We start from the raw sequence: 24,466 nt of genomic DNA, 5'->3' as shown, positions 1-24,466 counted from the left end.
TACTCGGGAGGCTGAGGCAGGGGAATCGCTTGAACCCGGGGAGCGGAGCTTGCAGTGAGCCGAGATCACGCCACTGCACTCCAGCCTGGGCGACAGAACGAGACTCCGTCTCAAAAAAAAAAAAAAAAAGCTTAATTTAATGCTTAGCCTAATCCTCCACTACTGAGGGAGCAAGGCGGAGAAGTTTTGATGCGGAGCGTTGTCTGGAAGATGTTTTTGTAGAGGCATTTTAGAAATGCCCCTGGCAGGGTAGCGTAGGGGCTGCTCCGGATTTGTGAGTCCGTTTTAATTCCCCTTGAAAAGCTCGCCATGTGGGCGGGGGCAAGGCCCGGCTGCGCCGGGGGGCACCGCGGTGCTGCCCGTCACGGGAACCGGCGGGGTCCGGGAGCCCCTTTCTCCGCCCACCCAGCGGTCCGGCCGCGCATGCGCCGAGCTGAGGGCCCAGTGTTGTCGGCTGGGAAATGGCGGCCGCGGGCTTGGTCGCGGTGGCCGCGGCGGCCGAGTACTCTGGCACCGTAGCGTCGGGAGGCAACCTCCCCGGTGTTCACTGCGGCCCAAGCTCCGGGGCAGGCCCCGGTTCTGGCCCGGGCTCGTGGAGCCGCTCTCTCGATCGAGCCCTGGAGGAGGCGGCGGTCACCGGGGTGCTGAGCCTGAGCGGCCGGAAACTGAGGGAGTTTCCCCGGGGAGCGGCCAACCACGACCTGACGGACACCACCCGGGCGGGTGAGCGGGGCGGGGGCGCCTCTGCCCGCGGGAGACCGGGCGCCGGGAGCCGCCCCGGCCGGGGAGGCGGGTGCGGGGAGTTACGGGAGCTCGTCCTGTAGGCGCCGGGTCCGGACCCGGGTAACGGGGAGAAGCCGACGGCCCAGCCCTGCGGGCCTGCGCCAGCCCCGAGCCTGGGGAGAGGCGGCCGGCGGCGGCATCTCGGGGAAGGGCGCCGGAGTGATTGATGGATGGTTTCTTAGTCTTTCTGAGGAAACTCAACTTCTGCAGCGGCGGAGGGTGGACGCGTGCCCCGCCCCGGTTCCTGCAGGCCCTTTCGGATTCGGGGTGCCGGATGGAGCTGCTCAGAGATCCGAGCAGCAGGGCTGCCTCCGGGCGGGCTGCGTTGTCCGGGGAGGGTCGGTCTCAGCCCTGGCGGTTTTCCGAAAGAAGTGTTGGGGGTGTGTGTTTAAAGTGAACCCGAAAGAAGTGTTGGGGGGTGTGTGTGTTTGAACCCGAAATAAGTTTTGGGGGGCGTGTGTGTTTGAACTCGAAAGAAGTGTTGCGGGGGGTGTGTGTTTGAACCCGAAATAAGTTTTGGGGGGCGTGTGTTTGAACCCGAAAGAAGTGTTGCGGGGGTGTGTTTAAAGTGAACCCGAACGCTGGAACTTTTCTTCGCCTCCATCTAGTTGACTTACAAAATATACTTGTAAAAATAGCCAGAACCCACCTTCCGACTCCCTTGAGTTTCCTCTCCCACTCCTCATGTCCTCCAAAATAAAAGTTGAAGAAAGCTCCTTAGAAAAGATAGTCTAACATATCTATGCTTGCTATTCCTTTTTAAAGCATTACTTCGTGTTATGTATGTTTTCGAAAACAGGAAAGAGGATAAGAAAGTAGGTATTATTGGCTTTCTTAGTTGTAGGGAACAGTGTCTGGTGCCTGAGTTGTTGTTCATCATGTTTGCAGTGAGGGTCATCACTGCTCACCGCAGCCTCCACCTCAGCCTCCCGAGTAGCTGGGACTACAGGCACGCGCCACCACGCCCAGCTAATTTTGTGTGTGTGTGTATGTATGTGTATATATATATGTGTGTATATATATGTGTGTGTGTGTGTGTTTTTTGAGACGGTATCTTGCTCTTGTGGCCCAGGCTGGAGTGGAATGACACAATCTCGGCTCATTGCAACCTCTGCCTCCCGGGCTCAGGTGATCCTCCCACCTCAGCTCCCCGAGTAGCTGGGACTACAGGCGCCCGCCACCATACCCGGCTAATTTTTGGATTTTTAGTAGAGACGGGATTTCACCATGTTGGCCACGCTGGTCTCGAACTCCTGACCTCAGGTGATTTCGCCTGCCTCGGCCTCCCAAAGTGTGGGATTACAGGCGTGAGCTACCGCGTCCAGTCAATTTTTTTTTTTTTTTTTTGGTAGAGATGGGGATTCGCTGTGTTGCCCAGGCTGGTCTCCAACTCCTGGGCTCAAGCTATCCTCTGGCCTCAACCTCACAAAAGGCTGGGATTACAGGCGTGAGCCACTGTGGCTGGCAGTACTTGGTGTCTTATTTTATTTTGAAATCTTAGATTGAGCATGTTTTCTATGCTTTGCAGCCGTTAAAAGTTGATAAGTATTACATATGATTCACTCATTTTGGAAAAATAAACAAAACTGTTAAACTAAATCAAGAAGCTGTTTTTTCCAAAGAAACTTTTGCTATAGTTTAAAATAGAAGAAATTAAATGCCTGCTTATTTAATCTCTTTTTGGAAACAGTTGAACTGAATATTTTTTAGTGAATTACATTAAAGTTTCTTGCTAAGGTAAATATGAGCAGCCACTTGCCTTTTGTGTGTGTTCTGGTAGACAGCATCTAAAATTATCGTTCATACCCCAGATTTCCTGCTTCTGTTTAGGAGATGGCTATATGGTATAGTGATTTCATATTGGTGTGAGTCATTTCAGTGTTACTACATCAAGCCTGAAGCTAAAGAACAAGTTGATTACAGGAGTCTATCTAGCTCATTATCTCACCTGCTTTTCAGTAGTTCTAGGAGCAACGTGTTGAGTCCTTAAGAAGTATTTTATTGACTAAGAAAATCCAAGTGCATTTATGGAGAATAATAAGTAATACCAAAGAGGTTTTTCCTTACTGTGCCCTGAGTTTTTAAGTATGGCGTTGCCCACACTTTAATAGTTTTCTATAGAAACCACATTTTTTAGTTGACTTTTTATCTGGTCAAAAAGTGCAAAAAAGAAGATTACAAGGCATTTTATAACCTATTAGACTAGATTCATTTCTAACATGTAGTAATCGCTTATGAAATATAAAAAATATTTGGCAGACCTTAGTCATTACCCAGTCTCTGAATTGTTTTAAACATAATGCTGATGACGTCATTTATTGGGTATTCACTATTTGTGATTCATTGTGTTAGATATTTTGAAATATATTGCCTTGTTAAAGGCACACAACAATTTGTGGATTAAATATTATCCCCACTTTACATGTGAGGGATCACCTAGAGAAAGTCATATGGCTATTACCACTACACGGTATCAGTGGTAGAATTTTGGCCCAGGTTGTAGCTATTACCACTGCACGGTATCAGTGGTAGAATTTTGACCCAGGTTATAGCTATTATCACTCTATAGTATCAGTGGTAGAATTTTGACCCAGGTTATAGCTATTACCACTGCACGGTATCAGTGGTAGAATTTTGACCCAGGTTATAGCTATTATCACTCTACGGTATCAGTGGTAGAATTTTGACCCAGGTTATAGCTATTATCACTCTACGGTATCAGTGGTAGAATTTTGGCCCAGGTTGTAGCTATTATCACTCTATGGTATCAGTGGTAGAATTTTGACCCAGGTTATAGCTATTATCACTCTACGGTATCAGTGGTAGAATTTTGGCCCAGGTTGTAGCTGTTATCACTCTACGGAATCAGTGGTAGAATTTTGACCCAGGTTGTAGCTATTACCACTGCACGGTATCAGTGGTAGAATTTTGGCCCAGGTTGTAGCTATTACCACTGCACGGTATCAGTGGTAGAATTTTGGCCCAGGTTGTAGCTATTACCACTGCACGGTATCAGTGGTAGAATTTTGGCCCAGGTTGTAGCTATTATCACTCTACGGTATCAGTGGTAGAATTTTGACGCAGGTTATAGCTATTATCACTCTACGGTATCAGTGGTAGAATTTTGGCCCAGGTTGTAGCTGTTATCACTCTACGGAATCAGTGGTAGAATTTTGACCCAGGTTGTAGCTATTACCACTGCACGGTATCAGTGGTAGAATTTTGACCCAGGTTGTAGCTATTATCACTCTACGGTATCAGTGGTAGAATTTTGACCCAGGTGATAGCTATTATCACTCTATAGTATCAGTGGCAGAATTTTGGCCCAGGTTGTAGCTGTTATCACTCTACGGTATCAGTGGTAGAATTTTGGCCCAGGTTGTAGCTATTACCACTGCACGGTATCAGTGGTAGAATTTTGGCTCAGGTTGTAGCTGTTATCACTCTACGGTATCATTGGTAGAATTTTGGCCCGGATTATAGCTATTATCACTATATAGTATCAGTGGCAGAATTTTGGCCCAGGTTCGTCTAACTCTGTTCTTTCCACTGTACCGTGCAGCCTCTTCATGTAGAAATAGGTATTGCTGTTCCTGTTTTTACAGATGGTGGAAACCAGCATTTAGAGATATTCAACACTTTGCTCAAAGATCTGTGGCTAAAGGACAGAGAAGAGGGTATTAGCCATGATTTTACTCTAGTTTAGGGTGACTCCAAAAGCCATAGTCTGTTTTTATGGCAGGTACTTTGATTAATTCGGGACCAACTTATGGTAGTTATTAGGTAGCTTAGACCTTATTGAAAATTTAAAGCCAAGTAAAATTAGTTGAATGCTAATATATAAAAGTTGCCTCACATACTGTTCCCTCATAATGTATAGCGGGTACATGGTAGAGCTGTTGTCCTTCGAATTCATATCCTAGGGAACAGCATATATTACCCATATTTATAATTAGACATGATTTTGAATTTATTGGGAACGTTTTCTTGAGACTTTCTGTACTCTTTATTTTAAAAGGTTAATCTGGCCGGGCCTGGCTCTCGCCTATAATCCCAGCACTTTGGGAGGCCAAGGCGGGCGGATCACCTGAGATCGGAAGTTCCAGACCAGTCTGGCCAACATGGTGAAACCCGGTCTCTACTAAAAATACAAAAATTAGCCAGGTATGATGGCGGGTGCTTGTAATCCCAGCTGTGTGAGAGGCACAAGACTCACTTGAACCCAGGAGGCGGAGGTTGCAGTGAGCTGCGATTGTGCCACTGCGCTCCAGCCTGGGCGACAGAGTAAGTGCTATCTCAAAAAAAAAAAAAAGAAAAATGAAAAAGGTTAATCTTTTGGAAAAGGGGAATATTTATTTGGGAATGGGTGACTTGATACAGTGGACAAGAAATCACAGAAGACTTCTTGAAGCAGAAAGGATATAACTTGGATTTGGGCAAGCAGAAACAAGAAGGAAAGCCATTGTAGGCAGTGGTGGACAGCGTGCAAAAAATGTCAGAGTATAAGGGACATCAGTTAATTTTGCCAGGCCATCATTCAATCCCTTCTGGTAACAGGACTCCCATTTTCCCAGGGAACCACCCTCTCAGTTAAGTGAACGCCACCCTGACATACGGTATGCCAGTGACTCAGGCCCAGCTCATGGTCAGTCAGTCTGCAGTCCATTGCTCTGGCCGTAGTGATTGTTCAGAGGTGGGCACATTTTGCAATGAGCACAGATAAGTAACTGAATTTTTTGTTGAACTGTTGAGAAAGAGGCATGCTTTGAGTCCTGGGGTTGCTGAGAGAATAGGATGTGAGCCTGGAAGTTACCAATAAGTGGAAAGCAGAGCCAAAAGATGGAGACAGTGAGACCAAGTTCTGATGGCAGTGTTTGTACCTTTGGGTCAGCCGCCATGCTTAAAGTCAGTGCTATCTCTGTACTTTCAGATTATGTGAGCTAGTAAATTCTCCTTTCTGCTTAAGGTGAGTAAAAAAAATTTTGTTTTTGAGACGGAGTCTTGCTCTGTCGCCCAGGCTGGAGTGCAGTGGCGTGATCTCGGCTCACTGCAAATTCTGCCTCCCAGGTTCAAGCAATTCTCCTGCCTCAGCCTCCTGAGTAGCTGGGATTACAGGCACCCGCCACCACGCCTGGCTAATTTTTATGTATATAGTAGAGACAGGGTTTCACCATATTGGCCAGGCTGGTCTCGATCTCCTGACCCTGTGATCCGCCCGCCTCGGCCTCCCAAAGTGCTGGGATTATAGACGTGAGCCACCGCACCCGGCCAGAATTTTTTGATGATAAAAAGGTCCTGACTAATACAGTGAAACCGCTCATCATGATACTGTGATGAGACCAATTTGGTCAAAATAAATTATTGGATTAGCGAATATAAGAGCTGCCTTTCACATATGAGGAAGCTAGATAGCCGATAGGTTTAGAGACAGGTCAGCATTCATTCAACAGACATTTCTTGACTAAAGGATTTTGGCAGTTATCAGTGTACAAAGAGGACCAAGACATCCCCTGCCCTGAAAGCACTCAAGAGATCTAATGGGGAGATAGACAGGTGGAAGGATTGTTTGAATTGTATAATAGCTAAACTTTTATGTTTTATGCTGGGTAATGTAGAGGAAACAAACATGAGGCCTTATGAATATTTTTAAATCTAGTAATCTGGTTGGGTAGCTGCATAGTAGAAAGCTGTGAGGGTACGAAATCCTGGTACACTGAGATTATACTGGTAAATGAAAATGTACAAATGCTGACTGAATTTATTTAAGAAATAAAGGACAGAAGGAGTCCAAGATAACTTTAAACTGTAAGACTAGAAAGATAGTAATGCTATTGCTTATAATAGTAGCTGACATTTATTGAGGTCTTAACATATTCCAGGTATTGTGCTAAGCTCTGTGTGTGTGTGTGTATATATATATTATATATAAAACATGAACAAAAACAACCATAGTGAGTTTTTGACCCCATTTTACATGTGAGAAAATTGAGGGTCAGGAGATTAATTTGATCAAGGTCTTACAGCTAATAAGTGACAGAACTAGGATTCAATTTCTGATGCATTTGACCCTAAAACTTGTGTTATTGATCAATAATTATACTGACAGAATTTCTTTGGTTTGCCCAATATCTTTGAAGGCTTGGTACCACAGCTAGTGAATCATGTGGGACAAATAGAAACTAGAGTTTTAGAATGTAGAGTGAGACTTTGGGAGGTTGAGGTGGGTGGATCACGAGGTCAGGAGTTCAAGACCAGCCTGGCCAACATGGTGAGACCCTGTCTCTACTAAAAATACAAAAAATTAGCTGGGCATGGTGGCACATGCCTGTAATCCCAGCACTTTGGGAGGCCGAGGTGGGATCACCCAAGGTCTGGAGCTCAAAACCAGCCTGGCTAACATGGTGAAACCCCTTCTCTACTAAAAATACAAAAAATTAGCCGGGTGTGGTGACGCACACCTGTAATCCCAGCTACTTGGGAGGCTGAGGCAGGAGAATTGCTTGAACCCTGGAGGCAGAGGTTGTGGTGAGCCAAGATCACACCATTGCACTCCAGCCTGGGCAACAAGAGCAAAACTCCGTCTCAAAAAAAAAAAAAAAAAAAAATGTAGAGTGAGGTTAAGACTGTGGAATAAATTCAAGAGAGTCATAGTGAGAGTTTATAAGATTCTTGGAGGAAGGACGTAGAGTATGGAAAAGGTAGGCACTGCCAACTCAGGGAGATACCAGCATTTTAAAAGGTGGAAAGAGGAGTCAGTCTGGGAAAAAACAAAAACAGAAAAAAGATTCAGTAACTAGGCCTGTACTAGAATTCACAGAATCCTAAAACTAGGCCAGGCGCAGTGGCTCACACCTGTAATCCCAGCACTTTGGGAGGCCGAGGCAGGTGGATCACCTGAGGTCAGGGGTTCGAGACCAGTCTGCCCAACACAGTGAAACTCCGTCTCTACTAAAAATACAAAGATTAGCTGGTTGCCGTTGGCGGGCGCCTATAATCCCAGCTACTCAGCAGACAGGCAGGGGAATTGCTTGCGCCGGGGAGGCGGAGGTTGCAGTGAGCCGAGATGGTGCCTCTGCACTCCAGCCTGGGCAACAGAGCTAGACTCAAAAAGGAAGGAAGGAAAAGAAAAATCCTAAAACCAGAAGGAACCATAGTGACCTTCTGAGTTATTTCACAAATGAGAAGCAATCTGAAGCTGGGTGCAGTGGCTCACGCCTGTAATCCTAGCACTTTAACACTTTGGAAGGCTGAAGCAGGTGGATCGCTCGAGCCCAGGGGTTGGAGATCAGCCTAGGCAACGTTGCAAACCTCATCTCTTAAAAAAAATACGAAAATTAGTTTTGGTGGAATGCACCTGTAGTCGCAGCTACCTGGGAAGCTGAGGTGGGAGACTGAGTCTGCAGTGAGTGGAGATGGCGCCACTGCTCTCCAGTGTGGGCAACAGAGTGAGACTCTGTCTCAAAAAATAAATAAATAAAAATAAGAGAGAAGCAATCTCAGATTAAATGATATTCTTAAGGTTATATAGTGAGGTGATACTGTTTTACAGAAGGCAAATAAGAGTCATAGCTGAAGCTAGAAGAAAACTTGAATGAAATACAGAAAACAAGAAACCAAAGACTCAACATTGCGGTAAAGCCTACAGGTGAGAGCAGGATGCTGTGGGGAGGTGGACTAAGGTTACACACACAAAAAGGAAACAAATTGACATGTAGCAGGTGAACCAAAGTAATGCAGTGTTATTGGAGCTATGAGAAAATTTTCAAGAAATTAATACTTTCTAGGTAAGAAGGATGAGGACTGCTAAAATGCCATTTAATTTTCCAAGGCGGCAGTCCGTAACTCACAAAATTATGGTTTCATTAGTCTTGGAAATACGGACTAGAGTACCAGGTCTTAATTTGAGATTGTGTTTTTTCTTGGATCGTTGTTTATGTCTATTTTGTAACAATCACAGTATATGCACTATGAATTTTTCTAGAACTGTGCTGTCTAGTATGGTAACAACTAGCCGTAAGTGGTTATTAAAATAGAAATGTAAAACTCGATTCTTCATTTGCAGTAGCCACATTTTGAGTGCTCACTAGCCACATATGTCATTTTGGACAGTACCTTGGACCCACCTCCTGTCTGTCATGTTGGACAGCACAGATATTAGAACTTTCTCATCACTGCTGGAAGTTATGTTGGATAGTATGTTAGACTCCCCTGGGATTGTTTTTAAAAGGGAAGGGGAGGTAGTAGGATGGTTTCTTTAGGGGAGGCAAGAAGATGAACCATAGATGACCATCAGACCAGTGTTGAGAGTAGGGGAGTGGCAGCAGTGTTGGGGCCAAGGATTTCCCAGGTTCCAGTTCCTTTTACAGTGGCTGTATTTGGGAGCTGGATGGTTAACGTTACTTCATATTATAACATCAAGTATGACTTTAAGTGGTATGGTTATATACATGTTTCTCATTCTTTGCAGTTCATTTGTGAAATATCCCAGTTGTGCTTGGGAAAAATGTATGGTCAATGTGGTAATTCACACAAAGGAATATTATTTTGAATTCCTGAAGCAGCCGGCAATATCAAATGAGGTGCGACTAATTTTAGAATCAAACTAGTCCTAAAAATTTAAAGCATTTCCCTATTCACTTTTAACTTTCTTCTTTGCTTTTCACAATTTCTAAATTTTTGTTTGAAGGAAGTCTTAAACCTTGGATTTTAACTTCTTATTTAAAGACTGGATAATAGATTTTCCCATTAAAAACAGGTTTTTGACTAGGTGCGGTGGCTCATGCCTGTAATCCCAGCAATTTGTGAGGTCGAGGTGGGTGGATCACCTGAAGTCAGGAGTTTGAGACCACCCTGTCCAACATGGCGAAACCCCATCTCTACTAAAAATACAAAAATTAGCCAGCTGTGGTGACGCGTGCCTGTAATCCCAGCCTCAGCTAGCTACTCGGGAGGCTGAGGCAGAATTGCTTAACCCGGGAGGCAGAGGTTGCAGTGAGCTGAGATCGCATTACCGCACTCCAGCCTGGGTGACAGAGTAAGACTCCGTTAAAACAAACAAACAAAAAGAACAAACAGGCTGGGTGCAGTGGCTCACGCCTGTAATCCCAGCACTTTGGGAGGCCGAAGCGGGTGGATCCTGAGATCAGGAGTTCAAGACGAGCCTGGCCATGATGGTGAAACCCGTTTCTACTAAAACTACCAAAAAAAAAAAAAAAATAGCCAGGTGTGCTGGCAGGTGTTTGTAAACTCACCTACTCAGGAGGCTGAGGCAGGAGAATCGCTTGAACCCTGGTGGTGGAGGTTGCAGTGAGCTGAGATCATGCTGATCACCCCACTATACTCCGCTCCAGCCTGGGCGACAGAGTGAGACTCTGTCTCAAAAAAACAAAAAACAAAAAAACCCCACAGTTTTTAAAAAATGATTTTCATATCATACAGAGTGGGAAGGTCAGCCACAGTCTTCTTAAGATTTCCAATAAATGCAACAGATTATATCCAGAATATTTATAGAATTTCTACAAACAAGAAAAAGACAACCCAGTAGAAAACTGAGAAAACACTTGAACTAGTACTTTACTAAAGAGGAATTCCAAATGGCCAATAAATATTAGAAAAGGTGCTCAACCTCATCAGTAATCAAGAGAATAGAAAATAAAACCACAGTGGGTACTATAAAAGTTGATGATTCCAAGTACTGGAAAGAACGTGGAGCAGTGGAGACTCACACGATGCTGTGGGAGCTTGTGGGAGTGTGAACTGGTGCCTCAACTTTGAAAATGCTTAGGAACGATCCAGGAAGGTTTAACATACATGTAATACATATAAATACATATATTTATACATATTCTGTGACCCAGAAATTCCACTCTGAGATATATCCCTCAGAGAAAGTTGTGTGTATGTATACCAGGATATATAGCATGTATAAGACTGTCCATAGCATTATTCGTATTTGACAAAATAGAAACAACTTAAGTGATGATCACCAGTAGAATGGATAAATCAATTGTGTGGCAGTGAATGAGCTGGCCGGGTGTGGTGGCTCACGCCTGTAATCCCAGCACTTTGGGAGGCTGAGGCGGGTGGATCACAAGGTCAGGAGTTCGAGACCAGCCTGACCAACATGGTGAAACCCCATCTCTACTAAAAATACAAAAGGTTATCCGGGCGTGGTGGCAGACGCCTATAATTTTAGCTACTCAGGAGGCTGAGGCAGGAGAATCGCTTGAACCTGGAGGCGGAGGTTGCAATGAGCTGAGATCACACCACAGCACTCCAGCCTGGGTGACAGAGTGAGACTCCATCTCAAAAAAAAAAAAAAAAAAAACAAGAAAATGAATGAGCTATAACTATATGCAATTGCAGGAATGAACCTTAGAAACATAATGTCGAGAAAGTGAAGTGTGAAGCATAATATATATAGTACAAATATATTTAGTAAAGTTCAAAAACAAAAATGTAAGTGCTAAAAGTACGAAGAAAAGGAAATAATTACCATAAAAATCAGGACGATGGTTCCCTCTGGGGAGGAGCAAAAGGCTGTGATTAGGAAAGGGGGCTTTGTGTTGGGAGTCAGGGATGTATTTCTGAAGTATTGGAAATACTGTTTCATGACCTTGGTGGTGATTATATGGTTGTTCATGTTTTACTTTTTAAAAATTGTACGTTTATGATTTATTCACTTTTCATTTATATTCTACTTTTGTTGAGGCTAACTTCCTCATTGTTAACTCATGTATTTCTCATGGCCATCTCTTTTTAAATTCTCTTCCTCTCTCTACCGTCCTCCCCCTCAGTTAGGCACTTACTGTTTCCCTAATACCCTGTGCACATTTTTCTATTGTCACAGTACACAATATCATCTTTTCTTCTAGATTGGCAGCTTCTTGGAGGAGGTATGTTAGTTTTCTGTTGCTAAGTAGCAAATTATTACAAATTTAACAGCTTAAAACACCACCCATTTATTATAGTTCCATAGGTTAGGAGTCTGGACTCAAGGTTCCGCAAGACTGAAACTAATGTGTTGGCAGGCTGGGCTCTTACCTGGAGGCTGTGGGGAACAGTTTGCTTCCAAGCTCATTCAAGTTTTGGCAGAATTCAGTCTTTGTGGTTATAAAACTGAGGTTCTCATTTCCTTTCTGGTTGTCAGCCTCAGGCCACTCTCAGGTCCTGGAGGCCACCTGCATTCTTACAACATGGCCCTGTCTATCCTCAAGCCAGCATTGGTGTGTCATCAACACTTCTCGTGCTTCCAATTTCTCAGACCTCTGCTGCTGCTATCCACAGCATTCATGTGATGAGACTGGGTTTACCAAGATTGTGCCTCTTAATTCTAAAGTCAACTGATTAGTAAACGTCATGACATCTGCAAAATCCCCTCTTCCACATAAGGAAGATAGTCGGGGTGTGAGATCCTGTATTCACAGTTCCAGGGATTAGAGTGGTGTCTTCGTCCATTTTTTGCTGCTGTTACAGCATACCACAGACTGAGTAGTTTATAATGAGTAGAAATTTGTTGGCTCACAATTTTGGAGGTTGGAAAGATCAAGATCTAGGTGCTGCCATCTAGTGAGGGCCTTCTTGCTGTGTTACATTTTGTTGAAGATTTTTGCATCTGTGTTCATCAGTGATAGTGGCTTTTGTAATTTTATTTTTTGTATCTGGCTTTGGTATCAGGGTAATGCTGGCCTCGTAAACTGAGTTTGGAAGTATTCCTTTCTTTTCAGTTTTTTTAAAGAGTTTGAGAAGCATTGTTACTAGTTCTTCATTTGTTTGGCAGAATTCAGCAGTGAAACCATGGTTTTTCTTTGGTGAGAGACTATTACTAATTCAGTCCTTACTCATTAATCCGTTCAGATTTTGTTTCTTCATGATTCAATCTTGGCAGGTTCTATGTTCCTAGGAATTTATGCGTTTCTTCTGAGTTATCCAGTTTGTTGGTGTTTAACTTTTGAGTGTTTGTTGAATGAATGGATGCGTGAATGAGAAGGCGAAAAGAATGATTGAGAGCCTCTTCACTTTCATAGCTTTGGAAATAGTGACACCTGACTGCACTATAAAGTAACTGGTTTCAGTGGGGACCCTGGAGGTTTCAATGATACGTAGAATTCAATCAGAACATTCTCAAGGATAATACTAGTGGGTATGGTTCTCTTTGGCGTGAAAAAGTCAAGCATTCAGAACTTTTTAAATTGGTATCATAGAGGATAAGAGAAATGATGTTACATGTGCTAAGAGTTTGTCTCTCAAAATAAATGTCAATTTCTAGGTATTTGGAAACTTTCACAATAGATTCATTGATTATAATAAAAGGAATAAAAATGTTAAACCTTATATGGAGTGAAGGAGGCTTTCTGTTTATCCCGTGTTTTCCACTTTGGTAGTTACATAAGTCTCACTTGTGTAAGGAAAATCTTAGTCAGATAATGTGGTTATGCTTCTTTTAGCCTAGAAAATTTGTGGCTTCTGGCCATCCATTATCAAGTGACAAGCTGCAGCATATTGCTTCTCAGGCTTTGGTGTTGTGCATAAAGTCACCTGGGGCACTTTTTAAAAAAAATACTTGTCCCTGGATCTGATTCCTAGAGAGATTGAGATCTGGGGTGGAGTTCATTAAACTACATTTTTAACAAGCATCCTGATGGTACTAGGTGCAGGTGGTTAAGAACCACTTGAAAAATACTTCCTTAGAATTTGCTACTTTAAGCCAGGTGTGGTGATTTGTGCCTGTAATCCCAGCTACTTGGGAGGCTGAGGCATGAGAATCACTTGAACCTGGGAGGTGGAGGTTGCAGTGAGCTGAGATTGCACCACTGCACTCAAGCCTGGGCCACAGAGTGAGACTGTTTTTTGTTTTTTGTTTAAAAAAAAAAAAAGAAATAGAATTTGCTCCTTTACTCTAAAAGTTATTTTGGAGGGTAGTAGTTTTTCACATCCGGTTCTATGGCATGCCATATGGGTTCGCGGGCCCTTGTGAGAAATGCAGAATTACAGGCCTCATCTCAGAATAAGCATCTGCATTTGTATTTCAGTTTAAGAAGCACTGCTCTAACGTTAACCAGGTAACTCTTTTTCCGAAGGGTCTCAGTAAGTAAATAATTGGCCTTAGTTAATTTAACCCCATATGATATGGGGCGACCAAATTGAATACTTTCAACATCAGTCTATTAAAAAATGAAAAGGGGACGGGCATGGTGGCTCATGCCTATAATCCCAGCACTTTGGGAGGCTGAGGCAGGCGGATCACTTGAAGTCAGGAGTTCAAGACCAGCCAGCCTGACCAACATGGTGAAACCCCATCTCTACCAAAAAATACAAAAATTTGCCAGGAGTGGTGGCGTGCACCTCTAAGTTAGTTCTAGCTACTAGGGAGGCTGAGGTGGGAGAATTGCTCGAACCGCAGAGGTGGAGGTTGCAGTGAGCCAAGATTGTGCCACTGCACTGGGCGACACAGTGAGACCCTGTATCAAAAGAAAAAAAAAAAACAACTCACACATTTTGGGGTGGCAATAAGCAAAGAAGAAAGTTACGACACCAGTTGCCTTGTTCCTAGAATATGATGCGCTGGACATACCATGGATATGTACATGGGTAGAGTTTGATGTTAGCAAGCCCTTTTAGACTGGCCTTGCCTCAGCTGCACCCCTCCTTAAGTTATACTGGAAAATAAAAAAGCCTTCATATGTCCTCCTAATAGGTGTGGTAAGGATCCAGAGTGCAGAAATCCCATTGTGTATCCAGAGCTCAATTATCTTGTCCTCACTCCTATCCTGAGGACTGGGGCTTTCTATCTAAAATTATTATACCAGAAACAGGGCTCTATTTCTCACTGGTGTATTTGTTTCTAGTACCTACTTTTAAAAGACTATTACTTGTTCAGTTGCTTATCTTGCTTGTGAAGACAATGTTTAGTAACACGAGGAACTACAAACATTCTTGTGGTCAAATCAACAGTGACCATCATAGGTTTGTTAATTTTGCTGTTTTATCATAATACTTGTAGTTAGTAAACACTTCCTTATTTTCTTTTTTTTTTGAGACGGAGTCTCGCTCTGACGCCCAGGCCAGGGTGCAGTGGTCGGATCTCGGCTCACTGCAAGCTCCGCCTCCCAGGTTTACGCCATTCTCCTGCCTCAGCCTCGCGAGTAGCTGGGACTACAGGTGCCCGCCACCTCGCCCAGCTAGTTTTTTTGTATTTTTTAGTAGAGACAGGGTTTCACCTTGTTAGCCAGGATGGTCTCGATCTGTTGACCTCGTGATCCACCCGTCTCGGCCTCCCAAAGTGCTGGGATTACAGGCTTGAGCCACCACGCCCGGCCAACACTTCCTTATTTTCTAACATAAGAATGACAAATAGAACTTAAAGGCATTTCCAATAGAATCTATCTGTGCCTTGATTATCCACTCCTTTTTTTATTTTATTTTTTATTTTTTTTTTTGAGACAGAGTCTCACTTTGTTGCCCAGGCTGGAGTGTAGTGGTATGATCATGGCTCACTGCAACCTCCGCCTCCTGGGTTCAAGCGATTCTCCTGCCTCAGCCTCCCGAGTAGCTGGGACTTCAGGTGTGCGCCACCACTCCCAGCTAATTTTATTTATTTATTTATTTGTTTTGAGATGGAGTCTTGCCCTGTCACCTGGGCTGGAGTGCAATGGCATGATCTTGGCTCACTGCAACCTCCGCTTCCCGGGTTCAAATTATTCTCCTGCCTCAGCCTCCCAAGTAACTGGGATTATAGGCGTCTCTGACCATGCCCAGCTAGTTTTTGTATTTTCAGTAGAGACGGGGTTTCACCATGTTGGCCAGGCTGATCTCGAACTCCTGACCTAGCGATCCACCCACCTTGGCCTCCCAAAGTTCTGGGATTACAGGCGTGAGCCACTGTGCCCGGCCTCCACTCCTTTTTTCACACAAGAAGGGGATTTTTTCATAATACATATTGATTTTTTCATAGTACCCTTCATATTACCTTTTCTTTTTAGGATCTTTATGAATCTGAGAGATTCAGAATGTTGACAACTGACTGTACCTGCTGCATTCCATACTCGCATATCATTGCTTAAACCATGTGTGGCAAAACTTCTTTCCTATTCCAATGTTGATTACTACTGATAACCTGGAAATTATATTCCAAAAACAAAAAGATTTTCTAGGTTCATCTTGTTTTCCCCTCTCCTAACAAAGCAGTTATCCTTAAGGAGCCTTGGTTCATTTTAGTGAGCAATAGGATCCAGGACTACAGCCTGTCTCCTGGAGCTCATTGTCTAACATTTCACATGGCAACTGATACCAGACAAGATAACAATAAAGACAGTTTAGCTTATTTCATTTGAAGGAACAGGAGCCTTTCAAAATCATGAATGTGGTCAATTTTAACCCTTATTTTACCAAATTCTTTTTTTACCCTAATATAGAAGCTTTTCGATGGATACTCATTTATGATCCGTGTTACCAACTTTTCCCATTTTCATTCCCAGCATAGTCACATTTTATGGGCTGTGTTAGTATATATTATACCAAAGCATATTTTGAATTAAAATACCATCAAAAGTTTTAGAAATATCAACATTTAAATGTCACCTTGTGATTGCTCATTTTTAATAAATCTTCTTTTTGTGATGCCGCTGGGCCCATATGTTTGAAAGCTCCTAAATTTTACTTACCTGGGTTTACTCAGTATGGTCAGTCTGATTTCCTGTCCCCATTCAGCAGATAATTCAAGGCCAGTTTCATCAAGGATTTATTTTCTTTCTTTAAACAAAGGATTACTTATGAAATATATGCATGATGACTTTCTAGCATAAACCCGAGTTACTTAAATTAACATACTAGGTCATGTAACAGCCATTACTTAATTTCAAGGTAAAATAATTTTATTATTTAGAATACACAGTACTTAATTATTTCACAAAACCTGTGCTTCTGTGAGCAGTGGTGGTCTTTGCGGAATGCAGTCGATGTCTTGCTGTCTTACATTGTGCTGCCCTGTCCAAAAGGCAGTTCTTTTCGTTTCCAGAGGTCTTGGTATGACAGGTAACTTTCCACTTTGCTTAACTTGTTATTTTACTAGAGTATGTATCAAAGGTTTGAATTATTTTTAGTCTCACATTTTTCTGGAGGAAGAAACCTTCCTGCAACATACAACTAGATCACAGTTGCAACTTCTTAGTAATATTGTGTGCAAGTTTCTTAGTACATTTTCCAGATGTGGGTGAACACAGAGACACACAGAGATCGTTACAAACCCAATCATTTAGTTTCTCTCAGGAGGAAGCAAACAACTATTGATCTAGTTGTAAATATTCCAGTCATTTTCTTGGACTAGAAATCTTGACCTGTTCTGCCAGTATACAATTCTCTTGGGCACACAGTAGCTGCCACAGAGCACTGTTCTGAAAGTGTGGTTCCTAGGCCAGCAGCAGCAGCATCACCTAGGAAATTGTTAGAGGTTTACATTATTGGATGTTACCTCAGACATGTGGTATCAGAAATTCCAGGGTAGGGCTGAGCAGTCTGTTTTAACAAGCCCTCCAGGTCAGTCTGATGCCTGCTGAAGCTGGATAACCACTGCTGTGGAATGTAGAAAATTTCATGGTAATTGTATAATTTATTCATAAAAAATTCCCAACAAATTTAGTATAGTAATTACTTTTGACAGTTCACAGAGAAATTTATCTAAATTTTAGACTTCCAATTTTGGAGGACTAGCATTTTTAAATTTTCTTCATGGTTATAGCTTTCCATCTGGAAGTCCTAGTGCATTGCTTTTTGCTACATGGAAACTGTGACGTTTGGTTACATCATTCCCCCCAACCCATATTGTTTTGTTAAAAACCTGAAAAGCTTCCTGTTACTTTTTTGGAGTCATTTTGGGGTCGGGGAGGGATAAAGCACTGACCATAATATGAAACATTTTATTAAAAGCTTTATTGCCGGACACGGCGGCTCACGCCTGGAATCCCAGCACTTCGGGAGGCCGAGGCAGGTGGATCACAAGATCAGGAGTTCGAAACCAGCCTGGCCAACATGGCGAAACCCCATCTCTACTAAAAATACAAAAATTAGCCGGACATGGTGGCGGGCGCCTGTAGTCCCAGCTACTCGGGAGGCTGAGGCGGGAGAATGGCGTGAACCCGGGAGGCAGAAGTTGCAGGGAGCTGAGATCACGCCACTGCACTCCAGCCTGGGTGACGGAGCGAGACTCTGTCTCAAAAACAAAAAAAATGTATTAAATACTTTAAAAAAATTATAATGACCACCCTACTGCTACCTCTACCCCTAGGAGAATAAAAGAATAAAAATTCCAGGAGATATTGAAAGGTGGTAGGGCAGGGATCCTGCGTAAGACTCAGAAAATAGCCCCCATTTCTTCCCATTGTAATTTTTTTTTTTTTTTTTTTTTTTTTTTTTTTTTTTTTTTTTGAGATGGGGTCTTGCTCTGTCACTCAGGCTGGAGTGCAGTGGTGCGATCTCCACCTCCTGGGTTGAAGCGATTCTCCTGCCTCAGTCTCCCGAGTAGCTGGGACTACAGACGCCGCCACCATGCCCGGCTAATTTTTGTATTAGTAGAGACGGGGTTTCACCATGCTGGCCAGGCTGGTCTCGGACTCCTGACCTCATGATCTGCCCGCATCGGCCTCCAAAAGTGCTGGAGGATTACAGGCGTAAGCCCCCGTGCCCAGCCCCCATTATAATTTTTTTTAACTTTTCTCTCTTAAGATCTGAAGAAAAATGCAGTGCAATGGCATGGCGGAGTGCAAGCATACCATAGTTAACTAACCTATAATCTCTATGCATCTTAAAGGTGATATTAAGTAAGAATCTCTGTGTCTGAAGAGGTAGTTTAATGATGGTATCTAATATTTGCACTAAATGATACCTCTTTCAAAATCCCTCATTTTTACTGGGATAATGCAGCTGCCTGTTAGTCACTTACCTGTTTTTCAGCATTTTAAAATAATTTATAGTATAGTGCTTTGTACAGAAGACCTAGTATACTTATGCATGGACTTTGAATTCAGAGAAATCTAGGTTTGTGTGTCAATTCAGTCTCTTACTAGCTTTGTGTGACTCATAGGAAAGTTTTCTAACCTTTGTAAATGGCGGTTTCCTCATCTGTGCAATGTCTACCTCATAAGGAGGTTTTGTAGATTAAATGAGATTATAGCCATATGGAGCAATACAGGTTCCAGTGCATATATGTGCTTAGCAAATGTTAGTTTTTAAAAAATTTTCACCTTTCTTTTCCTTCCTCTGCTTGCTTCAGTGCTGTATTTTTTTAGTTAGTAAAAATATATTCTCTGCCTGTGTTTCAGTCACTGTTCTAGGCATGGATATAGCTTTTGAATTATGCTCTTTGAATGTTAAATAAACCAAGTCCAGTTTGTTATAACATGTTTTTAGGCCAGGCATGGTGGCTCACACCTGTAATTCCAGCACTTTGGGAGGCCAAGGTGGGAGGATTGCTTGAAGCCAGGAGTTTGAACCACTCTGGGCAACATTAGTGAGACACTGGTTTCTACAAAAAGTAAACAAAATTAGCTGGGCATGGTGGCATGCATCTGTAGTCCCAGCTACTTGGGAAGATGAGGCGGGAGGATGGCTTGAGCCCAGGAGTTTGAGCCTGCAGTCAGCTATGATTGCATCACTGTATTCCACCCTGGTGACAGAGTGAGAGCTTCTTTCTGATAACAGTGCGGTGGGGAGGGTGGAGAGGAAGTAATACTAAAAAAAAATTAAAGCTTTTAGTTTTGTTATTCTTACTTTACATTTCATTATGATGTTGTAAAATATATATAACAGGATTAAATTGCTGTATTGTGTAACTGCCATGATCCTAAACCGACATCTTCCTTCTGATATGAATAGTGAAGATAGTTGACTGGTTACTACTAGTAGTTAATATCATGTTTTCCTGGAGTTTTTTGCTGAAGTCATTTTTTGTAATGTATCATTTAGTTCCCTCCTGAATTGTACTTGAAGGATTTTGTTTTACCTTGAAATTTTTGGTTATCATTTTAAAGGTTTTCTTTTAAAATTTCTAGAGAAAGTCTTTATTTTAGTGATCTTTAGATTTTTTAAAATTTGAAGTGAGAAGTTACCAAGTAATTTTGTTTGGCAGCAAAGTTTTCATTGTAATAATACCTCATAAAACACCTTTTCAAAGAAAAGCTTTCATTTGTTTTTGTTATACAATTTTTACATTTCACAATTAAGTGACATTGACCTTGTCCCAGTCCAACATATGTCACCAATTAAGCAAGACTAGAACCCAGGTTTATAGACAACAAGGATAGTTCTCTTAGCTAAATTAAATCTGAGTTTGATTTCATTTTATATTTCTCTGGTTAAATTTCCTTATAAGTTTTCTCATAGCTGAGCTTTGGAAATATGTACCAAAATTTAATCAGCCTACATACATTTTTCAGCATCCCACTCTCCTAGGATATGTGGAAAACGTAACTGGAGAAGAAAGCCTTCTTTTTTTTGAGACAGAGTTTCACTCTTGTTGCCCAGGCTGGAGTGCAATGGTGCTATCTCGGCTCACCTCAACCTCCGCCTCCCGAGTTCAAGTGATTCTCCTGCCTCAGCCTCTCGAGTAGCTGCGATTATAGGCATGCACCACCATGCCCTGCTAATTTTGCATTTTTAGTAGAGCCGGGATTTCACCATGTTGGTCAGGCTGGTCTCGAGCTCCCAACCTCAGTGATCCACCCGCCTTGGCCTCCCAAAGTGCTGGGATTATAGGCGTAAGCCACTGTGCCTGGCCAAGAAAGCCATTTTTTCGAGTCATTTAGAATATGTGATTGCTTTTCCTGAGGATCAAATGGATGCAAACTGATAAAACATGATATGTGGACTATCCTTTAACTTTTCCAGTAAGACACTATTTTCTTAAGGGTCTTACCTCTGTTATATTTTTGAAGGAGAAGAATATGCAACAGAAAAATCAAGGAGGCTTTTTCTTCAGAGGGCTGGGACTAAAACTGGGTCTGGAATTGGGTATAGGCTTGCTGAAGATGGGGACATGTCTCCAAATTGAAAACCTAATGACAACTGGCATACAGAATGGCAAGATCTCCAGGCATCTCTCTACTTGGCTGATATACTCCTCTGGTTATTGGAGTTTTTGTCTTTGGAGAAAATCTAGGGGAAAAGAGAAAAGATTTTAAGGTATCGATACTTACGGAACCCAAATGAAACAGCCAGGTCCCTACATTGTACCTTACAGGGAAGTGTAGACACAGAGCTTCCAACCAGAATTTCAATGTTACTTTTTTTTTTTTTTGGTTTTTGAGACGGAGTTTCGTTCTTGTTGCTCAGGCTGGAGCGTAGTGGTGGGATCTTGGCTCACCGCAATGTCTGCCTCCTGTGTTCAAGCGACTCTCCTGCCTCAGACTCCCAAGTAGCTGGGATTACAGGCATGTGCCACCATGCCTGGCTAATTTTGTATTTTTTTAGTAGAGACAGGGTTTCTCCATATTGATCAGGCTGGTCTCGAACTCCCGACCTCAGGTGCCGCCCGCCTCAGCCTCCCAAAGTGCTGGGATTATAGATGTGAGTCACTGCACCTGGCCTATGTTTTTAAATATGAAAAGAAAACTAAACACTACTAGCTATTTGAAGAACATTTCTCTGTCTTTTTTTAATTTTAGTAGAGACAGGGGTTCTTACTCTGTTGCTCAGGCTGGTCTCAAACTCCTGAGCTCAAATGATCCTCTCAGCTCGGCCTCCCAAAGTGCTAGGATTACAGGCGTGAGTGCCTGGTCTTGAAGAACATTTCTGACATCAAACACAGAGAAGAACATAACAAAAGGAACCCAGAGAAAACAGACAGTGCTGACAAAAGGAAAACTTCCAAAAATCTGGAATCAATATCCTAAAAGGCAGAAAGGAAGTACTGCCAACATGAAATATAGTAAGGGTGTCTAAGAAAAGGGCATAGGAATGCCAGACACAGCCTGACCTCACGTGAGGTCAGGAGTTTGAGACCAGCCTGGTTAACACGGTGAAACCCTGTCTCTACTAAAAATACAAAATTAGTCTGGTGTAGCATAGAGGCTGAAACAGGAGAATCGCTTGAACCTGGGAAGTGGAGGTTGCAGTGAGCCAAGGTCAAGCCATTGCACTCCAGCCTGAGCAACAAGAGCAAAACTCCATCTCAAAAAAAAATAAATAAAAAATAAAAGGCACAGGAATTCAGAGAATAAGACAGAGCTCTTGGAAATGGAAAGCGCCATATCTATCAGAAATAAAGAAAATTCAGCACAAGTGTTCAGAAATAAAGTTGAGGAAATCTCCCAGAAAGCAGGAAAAAGGAAACAGAAAAATATATCAGTCTAGGAGGTTCGACATCTATTAGGTTCCAGATTGAGAAAACAGAATACAAAGAAGGGGGAGGAAATAATTCGTTTAGTTTTTCTTTTTCTTTTTTTTCTTTTTTATTTTTTTGGAGACAGAGTCTTGCTCTGTCACCCAGGCTGGAGTGCTGTGGCGTGATCTTGGCTCACTGCAACTTCCGCCTCCCGGGTTCAAGCTATTCTCCTGCCTCAGCCTCCCAAGTAGCTGGAACCACAGGTGCCCGCCGCCCATGCCCAGCTAATTTTTTGTATTTTAGTAGAGATGGGGTTTCACTGTGTGAACTGAGCTCAGGCAATCCGCCCGGCTCGGCCTCCCAAAATGCTAGGCTTACAGGCGTGAGCCACGGCGCCCGGCCTTGTTTCAGTTTTTTAAAACTGAGGAACACAAGACTCTAGGTGGAAAGGCGTGTTCTGTATGATGAAAAGAAAAAAGGAAAAAGGTCTACTCTAGGGCACGTTGTACAAGTTCAGAACACCGATGTCACAGCCGCGTGCTGACAAGCCTGCCGTGGAGTTAGTGACGCCGTGAGCCATGGATCAGGAAACCGTGTGCCTGCTGTCCTGGAGTCACTGCCCTGCAGAGTGCCAGCTGGCCTGCAGACAGGTGGCGTGGCTCTCCCTCAGCCCAGGCATATGGAGGGCAGCAAGCCTATTTCAGGGGCATAACCACTACATTTTGGATGGGCCTTTGTGATACATATGGGAGGCACCTTGCAGATGAAATCGACTCATTTGCATCTTTGAGTTGTACATCTTTTGTGGCTTGTTTGTGACTTGTGTATCTTTTGCACTACTCATTGTATTTTTTGGTAGAGACGGAGTTTTACCATATTGGCCAGGTTGGTCTTGAACTCCTGACCTCAGGTGATCCGCCCGCCTCGGCCTCCCAAAATGCTGGGATTACAGGTGTGAGCCACTGCACCCGACCCCCGAGACCCCATTTTTACAAAAGATTTGAAAGAAAAATTAGCCCGGCATGGTTCCACATTCCTGTGGTCCCAGCTACTGAGGAGGCTCAGGTCAGAGAATCACTTGAGCCCAGGAGTTCCAGATTTCAGTGAGCTGTGATTGCACCACTGCACTCTAGCTTGGGTGACAGGGCGGGACCCTGTGTCAAAAACAAAACAAAAAACAAAAAAAAACCCCACACACAAAAGAGTTAAAAGTGATTGCTTTAGGGGCAGGTATTGGGAGTTAACGAGGAATTAGACCTCTCCTGTTTGGGTGCTAATTTTTACTTTCAGCCTATGTCCTACTTGAAGTGAGTTTCTCGTAGATAACATAGAGTTGCATCTTTTTTTTTTTTTTTTTCTTTTTTTTTTTTTTTGAGACAGAGTCTGGCTCTGTGGCCCAGTTTGGAGTGCAGTGGCGCGATCTCAGCTCACTGCAAGCTCCGCCTCCCGGGTTCACGCCATTCTCCTGCCTCAGCCTCCCGAGTAGCTGGGACTACAGGCGCCGCCACTGCGCCCGGCTAATTTTTTGTATTTTTAGTAGAGACGGGGTTTCACCGTGTTAGCCAAGATGGTCTCGATCTCCTGACCTCGTGATCCTCCCGCCTCGGCCTCCCAAAGTGCTGGGATTACAGGCGTGAGCCACCGCGCCTGGCTGCATCATGTTTTTAAATCCACTTTGCTAATCTCTCTGCATTTTGGTCATTTGCTCTTTTAGATAATTTATATTTCGTATTATTATTGATATGTTAGGGCCTAAGTCTGCCGTTTTGTTTGTTGTTTCCCTTGTTTTCCTTTCTGTGTTCTTTTTCTTGCCTTCCCGTGGATTTCTGGAACGTTTTTTAGAATTCCATTTTTGTTTCTCTGTAGTGTTTTTGAGCGTACCTCTTTGTGTAGCTCTCTTAGTTGTTGCCCTAGCTATTGCATGAGAGATGTCTAACTTGTCAGTCTATTGGTATCGTTATTTTATGAGTTTGAGTGAAGTATAGAAACCTTACTCCCTTCACGTCCCTTTACCTTCCCTGTTGTTGTCTTAAATATTTTCTCTATAAATATTTAAATATTAGAATCACATAAAATAATCTTATAATTTTTGCTTCCAGTATAATTTGGAAAACTCAAGAGAAGGAAAGTCTTTTATATTTACCCATATTTTTGCTTAGTGTTATGTACTGAATTTCATCCCTTACCCACAGATTCATACATTGAGGTCCTAAGTCTCAGTACCTGCGATGGTGTTTGGAGATAGTACTTTTAAAGAGGTAATTAAATCAAGATGGCATCATGTAGTTGGAAGTGATGTCCCCATAAGAGGAGATGAGGACAAAGACTGACGGAGAGGAAAGATGATATGAAGACTCAGAAGACAGCATC

At 43.0% G+C, this 24,466-nt stretch overlaps 1 protein-coding gene across 29 annotated transcripts in view; it reads left to right on the top strand.

Moving 5' to 3' along the window:
• The first annotated feature begins 419 nt into the window (after positions 1–419).
• Positions 420–24,466, top strand: part of LRCH3 (leucine rich repeats and calponin homology domain containing 3) — a 105,716-nt gene continuing 81,669 nt past the window's right edge. For 10 of the 29 annotated variants that reach the window (XR_007723258.1, XR_007723257.1, XM_050779035.1 and 7 more), the window contains exon 1: positions 437–723. Coding sequence is in view for 9 of the 29 variants with exons in the window: in XM_050779035.1 (XP_050634992.1) it covers positions 462–723 (262 nt within the window). In the remaining 20 variants the exon portion in view is untranslated. Of the gene's footprint in view, positions 724–2,134; positions 3,280–3,314; positions 3,378–3,481; positions 3,525–3,575; positions 3,819–3,867; positions 3,966–4,063; positions 4,948–24,466 lie in introns of those variants that run through there. The other 19 variants (XM_050779048.1, XM_050779044.1, XM_050779050.1 and 16 more) reach the window with 19 other exon arrangements.

Source organism: Macaca thibetana, chromosome 2 (assembly GCF_024542745.1).
Source record: "Macaca thibetana thibetana isolate TM-01 chromosome 2, ASM2454274v1, whole genome shotgun sequence".
Taxonomy (NCBI): domain Eukaryota; kingdom Metazoa; phylum Chordata; class Mammalia; order Primates; family Cercopithecidae; genus Macaca; species Macaca thibetana.
Note: the sequence above shows the minus strand (reverse complement) of the source record. Positions and strands in the feature narration are given on the sequence as shown.